Source organism: Pogoniulus pusillus, chromosome 19 (assembly GCF_015220805.1).
Source record: "Pogoniulus pusillus isolate bPogPus1 chromosome 19, bPogPus1.pri, whole genome shotgun sequence".
NCBI lineage: Eukaryota > Metazoa > Chordata > Aves > Piciformes > Lybiidae > Pogoniulus > Pogoniulus pusillus.
Genome location: NC_087282.1, coordinates 2029387 through 2045386, shown reverse-complemented (window position 1 = coordinate 2045386; position 16000 = coordinate 2029387). Strand labels below are relative to the sequence as shown.

Below are 16000 nucleotides of genomic sequence, written 5' to 3'. Positions count from 1 at the left end.
TGGGCCCCTCAATTTCAGAAATGTGTTGAGGTACTGGAATGTGTCCAGAGAAGAGCACCAAGGCGGCTGAGGGGGCTGGAGTGCAGCCTTATGAGGAGCAGCTGAGGGAGTTGGGGGTGTTCAGTCTGTAGAAGAGGAGGCTCAGGGGAGACCTCATTGCTCTCTATGACTACCTGAGAGGAGGCTGTAGCCAGGTGGGGTTGGTCTCTTCTCCCAGGCACCCAGGGACAGAACAAGAGGACACAGCCTCAAACTGTGCCAGGGCAGGTTTAAGCTGGATGTTTAGGAAGAAATACTTCGTGAAAAAGGGATTGCCCATTGGAATGGGCTGCCTGGGGAGGAGGTGGAGTCACCATCCCTGGAGATGCTTAAGAGGAGGCTGGATGAGGCACTTAGTGCCATGGTTTGGTTAGAAGGGTTAGCTGATAGGTTGGACTCGGTGATTCTAGAGGTCTTTTCCAGTCTGGTTAACTCTGTGATTCTGTGGTTCTATCATATGCTTGTCTGCATTAGACTGAATTTGCCTGGAATACCTTCAGAACATCACCTGCCTTTGAAACTGAATCCCTGATACATTTCAGCTCTAACTCTGCAAGTTATTCCCTCCTCCTATATTCTTTACATTTAAAACATGCCATGCTAGCTCGATTTTGCAGATGCCATGTGAAATAGTGTCACAACCCATCCGAAAGTCAAGATGACTTCTGACAACTAATGTTTTCCTCCCAGTAAGCTTTGCTATCTTGTCAAAAAAAATAAGAGAATCGTTCTGCTATGATTTACTCTGAACAACCACACTGACTGGTGTTTCTCTCCTTCATGTCACCCAGGCACTTAAGGCTTTTTGATTATTTCTTTGAGTTTTCACTTTACATTGTCCCTTTCAAAAGTTCACCTTTCCCCTTCTAAAAAGCGGCACCATATTTGCACTGGTCCTTACAAATCCCCACAGCAAAACCTCAGAGATTATTTCACTTTGTTCTATACATAGGAGGAAATTCACTGAGTTCAACTACTTTAGAATCATTTAAATATAGATTTATCTCTGCTCTCTCCAGGCTAATCCACCTTCTTAAGGCCTTATTACTAACGCTAATGGTGTTAAAACAACTTGGCACGGTGAACGTGAGCGCAAAGTTGACATTAAGCAATTTGGGTTTCTGATACTTGAGAACAGCTCATTGATAATTTCCTCTCCCAAGTGGAAAGCTAATTCCTTGCTCATGACAGAGCTCATGCAGTTTTACAACTTCTCTTGTGCAATATTCAGGTTTTGTTTGTGCAAACTTGTTCACGTTCTATAGAAAACAAATATTTCCTCCTTTCTGAGCAGGTTCATGTGGACCTTGAACTGTCTTAATTAACTCATCCCACACAGAACAAGATATGACAGGGAGATATATTCTTGCTAGCACACTTACAGCCAGCTTGACTGCTTCAGTATTACAGTCCACAGCACCCCCTGTTCCTACACTAAGGAACATGTATAAATATTTCTCTTCCAATTTGATTTTTACCTTCTGTAATAAAATACAGGTACAATTTTGAACCAGCTGTGGAAGCTAAAGCAGCAATTATAATATTAACACAGTTAATGGAGCACCTATTTTCATTTCCAGTATTTTTCTGGTCCCTGAAGACCTTAGTCCTCCAAAGAATTAATTACATTAGTGGCATTTCTGCTGTAAAGGTCTAGGTACAAAAGTACCTAGAATTGAAGGAAATTATTAGACTTCAAGTCCCTCTGTAAATATTTGCAGCCTAAAACCGATTGTTTTACCATAGACATTATGGGGAATTATTTACTTCAAGAAACTAGCACTAGGGATGGTTGAGTATTGTTTTAATTGATTTCTGCAAACATCAGGGGTGCAATGTAATAGAGCTCTAAATACAATACACAGAGAGAATATAATGAACCTCAAAAGAGATGTTTTCTGGAAAAAAAAATTCTGAGAATCATTAAAGAAAACTTCGGAGGTAAACAGCAAAATACGAATGTTATGGAGTCTGAATTTGGCATCAAGGAGCTGATCCAAAGCTAATGGGCATATAATCCAATTTTGCAGCTCCTTCATTTTCAATGGAGCATCGAAGGAAAACAAATACAGAAGTACAGCCATTAAAGTCACTGAGACAAATTAATTTCTGTAAGCTGTAAACTACAAAGGAGAGGCATTGTGGGTGAACTTGATTTGCCCCTTTTTCTTGTGGAAAAGAAAGAAAAGAAAATGCACTGGAAATTGTAATAGAGAGCTTCAAAAGGAAGCTAGACTTTGATGCACTGATTTGGTATCTCTCATTGTGTTTGCAATTAGCACTTTGAGCTGCCCAGACAGAAAACACAAGTGCACATACTGTGCACACATGCAGTGCACTGGAGGATTATGGTGCTCAGGTCTGCTCTTTCCCAGGGGACAAACAGCTGAGGGCTGACCTACCCCATTTACTCCTGAAATACCACACCTCTGCACACCTTGTATGATCTCACACAGCCTGTGGGCCTGGCAAAGGTGAGCCTCTATGAGTTTCTTTGCTAAAAGGTTGTCAGGCCCTAGAAGAGGCAGCCCAGAAGCAGTGGTCCAATCATTGCCTGTGAAGCTATTTAAAAGGTGCTGAAGGACAGGTGTTAGCAGTGGCCTTAGCAGTGTTGGGTTAATGGATGGACTCAATGATCTTAAGGTATTCTCTAGAATAAATTGTTCTATGAATACACTGGAATCTGGTACATCTGACATGTACTAAAGAGACAAGGGCTCTGAAAGATTTTGACATGCCATTGTACAAGAGCTGCCACATTCCAAATGGCCTATGGGACATCTATAAATATGGCACAGAAACCCAGAAAAAAATCATACCCATAGATTTTCAGATGAAGAAAAAAGAGTTATGTTGGGAAAAAAACAGATCCACAATAGCCATAGCAACTGAGGCTTTGTTCTGCACCATTCTGAAAAGTGTGTAGAAAGTACAGTAACTTCTTGTACTGCAGAAGGAACAGAAAACTCTATTGTCTCTCAATTCAATAATCTGATTACTATTTCCCTTGGATTCTGATTAGCCATTTAATGAGGAATGATATTTGAAGTCCATGATATATGAGATATATGAGGTGCAACTTATCTCTGTTTTTTTGATAATACTACTGATCCCATCCGAGTTATCCATTTTTGTTTCTTTATTTTCTGGACTCAGTTATGAATGGAATCCAATATTCTGCTGAATTTAATAAATTAATTTAATGAATAGATTTTATCTGTCCTAATCACTTATGCACATGCATTAACAGTATCAAAGACGACCTGTAAATGTAGTCAACCAACTGTCATTTCCTGACTGGGCTTGGAAATTTAAAACCCAGCTGCTCTACACCTTACTAATAGATGATATGAAAGGGAGAATTATAGAAGCCTGGAATGGCTTAGGTTGGAAGGAACCTCAGAAATCATCATATACATTCTAAAAGTGCATTGCTTTCATCAGCTTTCAGTTTGGTAATTTGTCTAGCATTATATGGTCCTTGTAAACTGTGTTCTGATTCATTTCTATGGTTTAATGTCATTTAATACAAAAATAAGAAGAGAACGAGAAGTCCTAATGATGTAATACCCAAAATTTCATGCCATGAGGTATCTTAGCTATTAGCATCACAGGAAATTGTATTCTGCTTGTGAATGATCAGGGGCTGTATTTGTCACACTACTACTGTGCGAACAGTGCACTACTGTCACAAAACTGAGGGGAAGCAGGAAAGCCAGTGGTAACTGGCAAACTATGGTTTGTGGGCAGCCTAGTAAACAACTTGCAGATCACGAGCAGAAAAACTGGAAGGAGGCAGAGTAAGAGCAGGGTCCTTAGGGCTTGATGATTTTAAACTCTTTTGTACTGCCATGTGAACAAAAATGGTATGAAGAGCATAATCAGCAGCTGTGAAGCTACACTCATCACATGGCTGCTTTCTCTCACAGGCTGTCAACGACCAGCAGCTCCCTGCTTGGAATGAACACCAATGGCTCAGATGAGTATTTCCAGTCTACAAACCACGCAGAGCAAACGTTCCGCAAGATGGAAAGTTATCTGCAGCAGAAACAGCTTTGTGATGTTCTTCTTATAGCTGGAGACCAAAAGATTCCAGCTCACAGGTACTATTCCCACTATTGCTTACATGGCTTCAAAGCCTGAAACGTCCAAATGCTTGCTCGGTTTATGTCTACTCTGCTTAGTTATCACAGAATCACAGAATGGTAGGGGTTGGAAGAGACTTCTGGAGATCATCCAGTCCAACCCTCTTGGTAAAGCTGAGTCACCCAGGATTGCAATGTCCAGGCAGGTTTTGAAAGTCTCCAGGGAAGGAGACTCCACAACCTCTCTGGAAAGCCTGCTCCAGTGCTCCATGGCCTTCAAAGGGAAGAAGTTTTTCCTTAGATTTATGTGGAATGTCCTGCATTCAAGTTTGTTCCTGTTGTTCCACTGGGCACCACTGAAAATAGTCTGGCCTCATTCTCTCCAACCCCCCCCCCCCCCCGCTCTAGATATCGATAAGCATTGATAAGACCCTCTCTTGGTCCTCTCCAGGCTAAACAGCCCCAGATCCTCAGCCTTTCCTCATCAGAAAGATGCTCCAGTCCCTTCAGCTTTCCATTAGACTCTCTCCAGTAGATCCCTGTCTCTCTAGCTATGAGTGAACAGTGACTATAATAATGATGTGCTCAATATTTCACATTCATTATTCCAAACAGAATGACATTCCAAGATCAACCATTGACATTCTCCATCTCATCTTTCTGCTGTCAAACTGTAGAGTGATCTGTGAAGAAAATCTGCCCAAACAAGCACTAGGGGAGAAAATAAGATTACTAATTAGTCTTTTAACTTTATTGCTCACTGCTGTAGATTTGACTCCTCTGCTAAAGACAATGTTCCTATTGCACACACAATTCATTAGATAATAATACTGCATTTCATGCTTGCTATTGAGATGAATAACTAATTTTCAGTCCTCTTAAAATGCTTTTATTTGAAGGTTGGTACTCAGTGCAGTGTCTGATTATTTTGCTGCAATGTTTACTAATGATGTGCGTGAAGCAAAACAAGAAGAGATCAAGATGGAGGGAGTAGACCCTGATGCACTGCAGGCTCTGGTGCGCTACGCTTACACAGGTAATTCCTCCTCTGCTGCCTTTACAACATCACTGCTGTAAAGGAAGATAAAATCTGTTCGACACATACACAACTGTCACTTCTTCCATTTCATTCCAGTATATAAATACAAGCACAATTCATGCATGGGTGATGTACACCTGTTTCTAGAGAGGATTAATAAATATTGCTGCTTATGTAAAAACTTAATCTAGAAGATACACATGAAACACTGTCTAACATGATGGATAGACTTGATGATTGGGTTGGGTTGGAAGGAACCTCCAAAGGTCATCCAGTCCAAGCCCCCTGCATCAGAGCAGGGACATCCTCCATTAGATCGGATTGCCCAGAGCTCTGTTGAGCTTGACGTTGAAGATCTCCAGAGATAGCGTTTCAACTACCTCCCTGGGCAGCCTGTTCCAGTGTGCCACCATCCTCATGATAAATAACTACCTCTCAGTTTCTATTCTAAATCCTCGCTTCCTTAATTTCAAACCAGTGACCCTTGTCCTATCTCCACAGGCCTTTGTAAACAGTCCCTTTCCAGGAACCAGAATTTATAAATTCATTTTTTTCTTTTTAGACAAAATCAGATCTAATACTGTTACAGTGCCAATAAAATTGCTCCAGTTCTTGCATTCGAAGTCCACTAAATCAGTTAAGTCTGTTAAAATATGTCTTTAAAGAATCCTTCAGCAAGGAAGGAAAATGAACATGTGAATCACAGCACAATTATTTTGAGACTTTTCCAGAGAAGGATAAAAACTAGCGAGTGGAAGGTTTCAAGTAGTAAAAATGCAAAGAAAATGACTGAGATTTTTTTTTCCCCTCTATATGCAAACTGCACAGGTATTCTAGAGTTAAAGGAAGACACTATAGAAAGTTTGCTAGCTGCAGCTTGTCTTCTCCAGCTCTCCCAGGTTATTGAAGTATGCTGCAACTTCCTCATGAAGCAGCTTCACCCTTCCAACTGCCTGGGGATTCGCTCTTTTGGAGATGCTCAGGGCTGCTCAGAGCTGCTGAAGGTGGCACACACATACACCATGGTAAGATAACAATTGACTGCTTTCCAGTTATAGTGTTAACAGCAAGTGAGAATGTTCTCCTGGAAAACATATGGCAAAGTGGAGCAGGGCTCAGGGCTACTGCTCTCTCCTAGACTGATGCTCGTCCTATGCTGGCAAGGTTCATTCTGTAAAGTCTCTGACACAGGGACATCTCTGCCCAGATCAGTCTCTTAAGGGGGATTTAAGAGAAAAAAGCATGCTTGGAACAACAGATATTCAGTTCTGTGGTATCATGACTCAGAGGTTTGCTTTGTGGAAGCACAGACTTATCAAACTTAAATTTGCAGTAGGACTGGTATGTATTTCTTCCAAGAAATGTAACAGGGCTTTAACATGGCTAATGTCAAGAAGCAAACTGCAATGGACCAGTCTTATGCTTTTTATTCAGCACAAAGGACACCCTAAAGCTGATTTTAAGGTGAGACACACAAAAAGAGCCAAAATTAAGAATGTATGAGAAAGATGTGGAATGCTAAAAAGAAGCACATCCCTGTCTGAAGCATAATCCTTCCCTGGCTCAAAGCAAGAAATGAATATTCAAAGTGTGGGAAACAGAAGCAAGATAGCTAGCTGTGAAACCAAATCAGGGGATAAATATTCAGGGCAACAAGATGAGCTACAGCAACTTTAAGCACAAAAAGAATAGCAACTGCTACAGCTAGATATAGAAAAGGAACTACTTGTTAGGAGACCCATGGAAGCTTTATGCTTGAAATATTAGTGTAGTATGTCAAAACCAGTTTAGAGGCTTCATTGTGCTGAAAGAATTCCACCAAGAGATTGTACATTTCCACATGCTGAAATAAACGAGAGTGGCACTTGCAGATTGAGGGCACTGGTTGTGCTCCTGCCTGTCATACTAACGAATGGTTTGTTTAGCAGCAATCTAGATTCCTTCTATATTTTACAGTTGAAAAAGGGCATTAAAGTTAGAGGTCCACTCAGCTTTTGTACAATAGTGTTGTCCTTGCAGCTCCACACCATTGTACACTAATCAAAATCAGGTACCTCTCCACTCTGCTTTTGGCTCTCTTCTCCCACTAGCCATAAGACATGGGAATGAACTTAAAGCATTTAAAATTCACAGACCAGATTTCTGCAAAACTGAAGCAAAATCATATGGTTAGCCATATGATTCTATGATGGCAATCAATAAGAGAGCCTGTTTTGGTCAGATTTCTTTTTAACCATTCAAATCCTCCAGTCTTCCCCAGGAGTTAGACTTTTTTTTTTAAATCTGTGTCACAAAAATGAGAGTTGAGTCTTTAAGAGCAGTGTCTTATGTTAGTCTCAGCAGTATCATGCATGCAGGCTTTACATTATGTCCTCCTGAAAACAACCAGAACTATTTCCTCCTCTAGAGCTGCCTCTGGTATTTTGCATGCAGCCAGGAAAAGAGGATTTTGCATGTTATAAAATCACCTACCAGATTTGCAGCTACTGAAAATTTATAAAGAGAAAATCTGCCCCTCATGGAGATAACCTTAAAGGACATTTTCTTTTAAACCCTTTAAATGATTAAAAAAAAAATACTCAAGAACTCACAACTCCGAGAATAAGAGATCATAACAATGCACACACACAGGGGTGTTGTGGAAGCAGGTAAATAAAACATTCTGTTATGTTTCATGGCAACCTCAACCCCTTGAAAATGTGCACCTTGGGGGAAAGACTACAAAGCTGCTCTCTAAATATAGAGAGAATTCAAATGAACTGGCAGCACTGAAACAGCTTCTGAAGATAACCAACAATAAACACCACATCCACTCAAGGAAACCAGACACAGTGGAGACCTTCCCCTTCAATTACTTTAGACATTGATGGCAAGTATTAACAGTTTCCTGCCTGGTGTCTTTTTGTGCAAACAGAACTTGTTCTGATAAACATCTTGTGCTATATTTGTCCCTAGATGTGGACTGACCTTCCTGTTCTTATTCTCTGAATGTCACAAAATATTCGAGCAGGATGTGCATAACAGAACAAAGTTTACATCTCCTTCAATCACTTGGACTTCTGTATTTACAACCTTGGAACTCTAGAAAGGAGTTTGCATAATCACAGAACTTTTAGAGTTTGGAAGGGACCTCCAGAGATCATGAAGTCGAATCTTCCTGCCAAGGCAGGATCCCCTAGGTTAGCTTGCTCCAGAACACATCCAGGTGGGTTTTCAAAGTCTCCAGAGAAGAAGACTCCACAGCCTCTCTGGGCAGCCTGCTCCAGTGCTCCGTCACCCTTACTGTAAAGAAGTTTCTCCTCATGTTGAGGTGAAACCTTCTATGTTCCAAATTTTGTTCCAAAAAACAAAAAGCTAAGAAACTACTGAAAGTATGTAACACAAATAATCAATTAGTACATGTCTTCATCCACCCCTCTATACTCTGGATCCAAATCAGATCTACTACTTTCTAAAATTCTCCTCTCTCAGCTTCAAACCATTCACCCTTGTCCTGTTGCTAGACAGCTTTATGAGAAGTCCCTCTTCAGCCTTCTTGTAGGATCCCTTCAGGTATTGGAAGGCAACTCTGAGGTTCCCCCTGGATGTGCATTGTTCTGTTCTGCAACAGTAAGGCAGTAAAGAGTACTCAAAATCTCCCTTGAAAGATAGAAGTAGATTCAGTGATCTTCAAAACAGACATTTTTATTTGCTGTAGTGCAGAACAGAACAGGAGCAAGAAATGTGCAATGTCTTCACTAAGAAAATGTTATTTCAAGGTGTGAAACCCATCAGTACATTGGGTTTGGTGTTTCTTCTTAATAGGAGCACTTCACAGAAGTCATAAAAAACCAGGAATTTCTTCTGCTCCCTGCTAATGAAATTGCAAAGCTCTTGTCTAGTGATGACATCAATGTTCCAGATGAAGAAGCCATATTCCAGGCATTAATGAAGTGGGTGAGGCATGATCTGCAAAACCGGCAGCGAGACCTGGGCATGCTCCTTTCCTATATCAGACTGCCTCTGCTTTCACCACAGGTATGCACAAGAAGGGCTAACAGGCAGCTGAACTATTAACTGAAGTTTGCCTCAACCATCTTTGAGGCACAGGAAAGAATTCTGTGGAAATATTCTGATTCTGGATAGGGGTTTAGATGGGGTTATTTTCACCTTTTGTTTTTGTAACTGTTTGGTAGATACATGTATTATTTGTAACCACAGATGAAAAAGAATTTACTGTAAGTAGATGTCATGCTTAGAGACTTGCTCCTACCTTCGCATCATTTTGCTTGCATTAAAGCAGAGTTTCCAGCTAAGATCAGGTGAGAGGTGAACTGAAAATGAGTGTCTGTAGCTACTTCAGTTGAACTACTTCAACTACTAAAGTATATCCAATTGTACTGATTTAGATGTATATAAGACTCTTATTTTTTCTATTTCTTAGTTACTAGCTGATCTAGAAAACAGCCCAATGTTTGCAGATGACCTAGAGTGCCAGAAGCTTCTTATGGAGGCTATGAAGTACCATCTCCTACCAGAAAGGAGGTCCATGATGCAAAGTCCTCGAACTAAGCCTAGAAAATCTACAGTGGGTGCACTTTATGCTGTAGGAGGTATGGATGCCACTAAAGGTAAGATCAGAAATCAATTAATTTATGTAAAGAAACCAGATAATATAGAGATAGATAACAATTATTTAAATATATGTAAGGAAAACAGCATCTGAGGGATGAAAAAGAGGCAACAAAATAAGTTACAGAACACAACACTGTGAAATGGATGCTCTTATTTCTTGCAAGAATCATACTTGTAATTTAGGAGCATCCCCCTTCGGGTGCAGACTAAATAAGTTTGATTCAGGTGGTAATCTTAAAATAGTTTTGTAATGACTTTTGTATAGTTTTGACTTTTCAAATAAGAAGAAAATCATTCCCATTCAAAACATATCAAGGTTCATTTATCACTGTTTAAAGACCTGTTGCTCCAATTTTGGGACAAAACTTAGAAGACTGGAAAGATTTTTAAAGGGCAATACAACCAAAAAACACTAGTGAACTATAGAGAATTCTTAGCTGAAGCTTGTAAAGCCTCATTATAAATTCAGATGGGAAGATTTGTACTTTTTTCATGAGGGCAACCACATGTGTAGCTTTTTTCCAGGCCTTCATACTGAGGTTATTTTCAGACTTGCAGTTGAAAGTTAAATGCTATCATTTGTATTCCAATTTTTATTGTGATTTCCACAACTGCAGTCAGCTCACAGCTTTACCCATTTTAGGATTCTATTTAATAGGTAGTACATGGAAATAATTTTCTACAGGAACCTTAACTTCAAACCCACAGCTTGGAGCCAAAGAACTGTAATTAAAGTCTAAAAAGCTTGCTGAACAGTGGGACTTTGAGCTGTGTGAATTCACTTGCAATAGAAGCAGAAAGCAGCTAATCCATTTCATGGTTTGCAAGAAATTGCTGATGACTGATTTTTCCTTTATGAGAGATCTTGCAGTGCTCCCTTCCTATCTCTGTGGCATCAAATCAGGTGCAAACTACACAGTCATTGCCCTCACAACAGGAAATCTGCCATTCTTAGGATGATTTAGCAAAATGAAGATAAACTGTAGCAATTAATAGTTTTGATAGTTATGAGTTGGATAGACCAGCCAAGAACTCAATCTTTAAACTCACTTCTACCACAAAAAGAATTAATTTTTTTCATAGTTTTTCCTCAGCAAAAGTTATGCAAAGCAAGGGCTATTTCAGTCAACATCTGCACTTCCTCTTGGTGCCTCCTTTACTTATTACCTTGGAATAAAGTCAATTGTTTGAACTCTTGCCTTTTGATGGTCAAGAAGAACAGCATTTCCTCTCCTCCCTACTGTCCTCTACAGCTCTGACTCATACTTTCATCCTGTACTAGACTGTAAGATGAAGGAAACAGCACCTAAGAGACTATGATGTGCTGGAAGAACAGCTCTGAGAAGGGAGCAGCTTCCACCTCTGGCAATAATACGCTTTCTCTGATAAAGAAAACTCTCAGTAAATGCCAGGTTTGGCTTTGCACTTATCTCAGGTGGTACACAAAGACAAACCTCAACTTCAAATGATCAAAAGAAGATCAAAGACCTACTTTTGGGTTGGTATGTTGAAAAATGTGAGTGTGCCTACACCACACTAACTCAAAACCTACCTTCCAGCCTTTGTACAAATTGCAGCCTACAGGGTATGTAGGAACACACTGAAAACTTAATGTAATTTTTCCTGGTTTTCAGACAGTCTGCAAGACACTTTTGAAGCTGAGATCTTCACTCACACATTAGAATAGAATAAATGAGGAGGAGTCAAATCCAAGCAGAGAAAACAGACTAATGAAATGGAAAGAACAGTCAACATAAACCAGTTGCTGAAAATACCAGCTGTCAGGAAAACAGAAAAAGTAGAAGTTCTTTCTTTCATGGCAGATAGAACCAATAGTTTCTTTCTCCATCTATGCAATTGGACTAGTATGCAGAGGAGAAAAAAAAAGATGTCATGAGATAAGCTCTTATTTCACTAGATTTATTGAGTATAACAGATGATCTCTAGCAGATCCCTAAACCAAAGGCTACCTCTCTTTTCTGCTTTATTGCATAGTTGTTTTGCTGTTGTAAACCATTCCTTAGCTACTAACTACAGTAATTCTCCAAATGCTACTTCCCTAGCCTCAACTCTCAGTAAAGGAACAGGCAGGAAATCAGCTCTGTTTTTCTCATCCTGTGGCCTTCAACTAAGCTGAAAATGAGCTTCAGGATGCATTTTACGTGCAACTGACAATTGCCTCCTCTGCCTTGGTTGTTACTCAGCCATCTCTTCATTGTGCTAAATCAGCTCTCAAAGGAGCAATTACGGCTGCTGAGTGACTGACAGGAGCCAGGGCACGGAGAAGTGTTGGATTGGAATGGCAGAGAGTTAGGGCCCTATGAATAGCTGCAGTAAAAGCATTACTAGAAGTTCAGTGACCTGAAGAAATTGGAAATACAGCTTATACATTACAGCCGACAAGCAGCTATTGCAAGGCTGCTGCAAAGGTGAAGCTCAAGGAAGGTACCTGCGGGAGCCAAGGTGTACTTGTACACAGCTAGGCCTTCTGCCTGTCTCCATTACAAAGAGGAGAGCATCCAAATTATTCATGCAGATGTACACCCAAGTCCTAAGACAGACATGTGGATACTGTCTCTCACTAATGGTCTAAACACAAATTCAGATAAGGAATACATAACTGTGAGGTACTATATTCATGAGGAGTATTAAAAACCCAACCCTAAAATACCTACCCTGATGGTATTTACATGAGTAACAGATTTAACTTCTCTCCAAAACATTCAGCATTCAAAAAACCCCAAAATTGCTGGTGTTTAATTTTGCATCTTCTTGGCCCTGGCTTATTCATATAGAGGTGACAGTCCTACATACATGCAACTAAAGCACTTGTCTCACTAAGTTCACATTTTGTAGCTGAAGTTCTCAAGGAGCCACAGAGTCCCTACACAGAGTGTCAATGTCTCACCATTCAATAACATTCTGTGTCTTAACTGACTGCTGGTACCGACCACTTCATGGCTATCTCATCACCACACTCACTATTTCCACAGGTACCACCACAATTGAAAAGTACGACCTCAGGACTAACAGCTGGGTACAAATCGGCACTATGAATGGCAGACGACTGCAGTTTGGAGTTGCTGTCATTGACAACAAGCTCTACATCGTGGGAGGAAGAGATGGTCTGAAAACCTCTAACATTGTCGAATGCTTCAACCCCATCACCAAAGTTTGGACTGTAATGCCTCCTATGTCAACACACAGACACGGCCTAGGTAAGCACTGCTTCGTCTCTGCGATCTTACATCTCTCACAAAACAGTTCTGTTTAACACAAACACTGCTAATACATATTTTTCACTAATATGCTGCAATATTGGTAGAAGGTAACTTACAAAGACAGAATTGATTATTGCTTGTTGCCATAACTTTATGACATTCACAGGGAATGAGTAATATGAACATGAAATCTAGACTTTATTTCTGGAACTATAAAAAAATAAAGGTAAGTTTGCAGTTGAGGAGGCTGTAAGAGGGAATACAATCATATTTGGATGCTATATCACAGCTTTTATGGAGAAGCTGGTTTTTCTTCAGTTTGCAGCCACAGGTATTGCTTGCAATAATTCACCAATTCAAATGACATTGAATATTGTATTTTAATGACTAACAGACAAACACTAACCCAGAATTACTTGATAAACCTTTGCAGCCTCTATCAGCTTAGTCTACTGAAGAACATACAGTGTAGGGTTCTCACCAGCTAGCCTGTCAAAGTTATAAAAGCAAATAATAGTAGGAGGTAAAGGAAAAGCAGATAAAAAACTCAAACAATTCTCACTGAAGTTTTTTAATCACCAATTGCAGAGGCACAATTTTACCCAACCTGTAGGTCATAGTGGTAAATCTGAGTGCCCAAAGTTAAGCATCTATCTGTGCACCAGCCTGACTGGCAAAGCTGCCTCACACTTACAGCTCCTACTCACTTCAGTGTGATTTTGTGGAGTTAGGACTTCTGCAAAAATGAGGTCGTGGATATTTTGGCCTGAAAAAAACAGATCTGGAAGACTTCTAAGCAGGCAAATGCAAACATTGTGCCTTACCTAACAAAGGAAGCAAACAGCAGCAGCAGTAGCCGCAGCTCCCAAAGGGGAGGCACCAAAGCCCTTCTCTCCAGAGGAGGGGCAACGACACAGGATATGTCCACCCAGAGCTTTGTAGTAGTAGCCAATTTCACTCTCCTGTGCCTCAAAGGACAGCAGATACAAGCCAGCTCTATTTAAACCTGTGTTCCCCTTTGTAGGCATTAAAACGTCATAGTTCCTTAGCTATTAAGGGCAGCCAACTACCCATCCACTCAGGCTTCATGCAGGCAGGATTACAGAGCTTGGGCTGGCTCAGAAGGAGAGGTGGCTGGTTTGGGAATATTTATCATTGCCTGGCTCAACCTTTGCCTTTCTTTAAAAGAAGGGAATTAGAGGCTCACATTTGTTTCAGAACATGGTCAACAGAAGTGGAAGAAACAAAAGTCTAAGAAAATATCATGAGAATTAGAGCAGCTTTCCTCTAACCTTTTGGCAGAAAGCTGTATATTAAACATTTTGTGTGTCTTGGTGTATTCTGCCAAGTACCAAGGCAGTTTCTAGATAGTTTAATACCAGCTGAAATCAATTATCTGCCAACAGGTAACTGAAGTATGAAGTGCATACACTACTGGCCACTGAAATGGCTACTGTTGATGTCTCTCTAATTCTATCTTGTAAGGAGTAGCAATGCTGGAAGGACCAATGTATGCTGTTGGTGGCCACGATGGATGGAGTTACCTCAACACCGTAGAGAGATGGGACCCACAAGCACGGCAATGGAATTACGTTGCTAGTATGTCAACCCCTAGAAGCACCGTGGGGGTTGCAGCACTGAATAGCAAGTATGACAACAGGAAAAGCTCTCTTCTTTTTTTCATCTCCTTCCTTCCTTGGAACTACAGTTTCTTACATTTTCTTTTCAATCCTATAGTAATTAATCACCTCAAGGAAACAAAGAGGAACTGTAATGCACAGAAATAAGAAAGGAAAGCCTTTCCTCTGTGGTACAGTACATTGTTTTCCAACTTGCAGCTGTGCTTTCAACATATTTCAGCACTCTAAAGTTTTAGCAATTTGAAAATGTTAATTGCACACAGATCACATTTTTTCCTAGAATGTAACTTATGGGGTTATAAGACCATCTCTTTTCAAAACATAGTCCAAGTTTCTGATGACATCTTAAAATCATTGTGTCTAAGAAAGCATCACTGGAAAGAATATATACAAAAAAAGGTCATTCCTCTGCCATCTCCTATCCTAATCTTCATCTGTTGCTTAAATTGTGTCAACTGTACACTACTTTTCCCAATATGTTCAAACATCCTTTACTCTGCCCTGCTGAGACCCCAACTATAATACTGCCTCCAGTTCTGGTGTCCCCAGCATGAGAAGGACACAGAGTTGCTGGAGTGAGTCCAGAGGAGGACCACAAAGATGATCCAAGGGTTGGAGCACCTCTGCTATGAGGACAGGCTGAGGGTGTTCAGTATAGAGAGGAAAAGGCTCTGGCGGGACCTTAGAGCTGTCTTCCAGTACCTGAATCCAGAGGGGCTTCTCATAATGTTGTCTAGAGACAGAACAAGGGGGAATGATTTGAAGCTGAGGCAGAGCAGGGTTAGACTGGATTTTAGGAATAAGTTCTTCAGTAGGAGGGTGGTGAGACTCTGGAATAGGCTGCCCAGGGAGGTTGTGGATGCCTCCTCCCTGAGGGTGTTGAAGGCCAGACTGGATGAGACCTGGAGCAGCTGAGTCTTCCCTGACCACTTTTTAAATTCCAGAGAAAGAGAAGGATAAAGAGCAGAAGGAGAGATGTCATCAAACACATACGTGACTTCCTCACATACAAGTCAGAGATGTGCACTCAAACATGACATGGCTTCAGTCACTAGCTAAAAGTCTAAGAGAGGTAGAAGTGCCTGTTCAAGTTCCTGTTGCATCTCAGAGGAAATGTTCTCAGCATAAACTTCACCACACACTCCTCCTGGTACCTTCCACAGTGACATGCAGGAAATCACTTTGTCAAAGAGGACATCCATCCTGATCCTGACTCATTCTCAATCACTCTTGATACAAGCTGTCTGCAGCCTGGCTTAAATCATGTCTGTTAGTCTAGTGATGCAACTCCTGGCATACCAGGAGAAGCAGAGATCAAATGCCCATCATTCAGTGGTCGAAGCAAGCAGAATGATTCTGCTT

At 40.7% G+C, this 16000-nt stretch overlaps 1 protein-coding gene across 1 annotated transcript in view; it reads left to right on the top strand.

Moving 5' to 3' along the window:
- The window catches only part of KLHL4 (kelch like family member 4), a 39317-nt gene that overhangs the window by 18158 nt on the left and 5159 nt on the right, over window positions 1-16000 (top strand). The window contains exons 2-8 of the mRNA XM_064158953.1: window positions 3969-4142; window positions 5024-5160; window positions 5992-6188; window positions 8968-9180; window positions 9587-9773; window positions 12771-12995; window positions 14484-14646. Coding sequence (XP_064015023.1) covers window positions 3969-4142; window positions 5024-5160; window positions 5992-6188; window positions 8968-9180; window positions 9587-9773; window positions 12771-12995; window positions 14484-14646 — 1296 coding nt within the window. The remainder of the gene's footprint in view (window positions 1-3968; window positions 4143-5023; window positions 5161-5991; window positions 6189-8967; window positions 9181-9586; window positions 9774-12770; window positions 12996-14483; window positions 14647-16000) is intronic.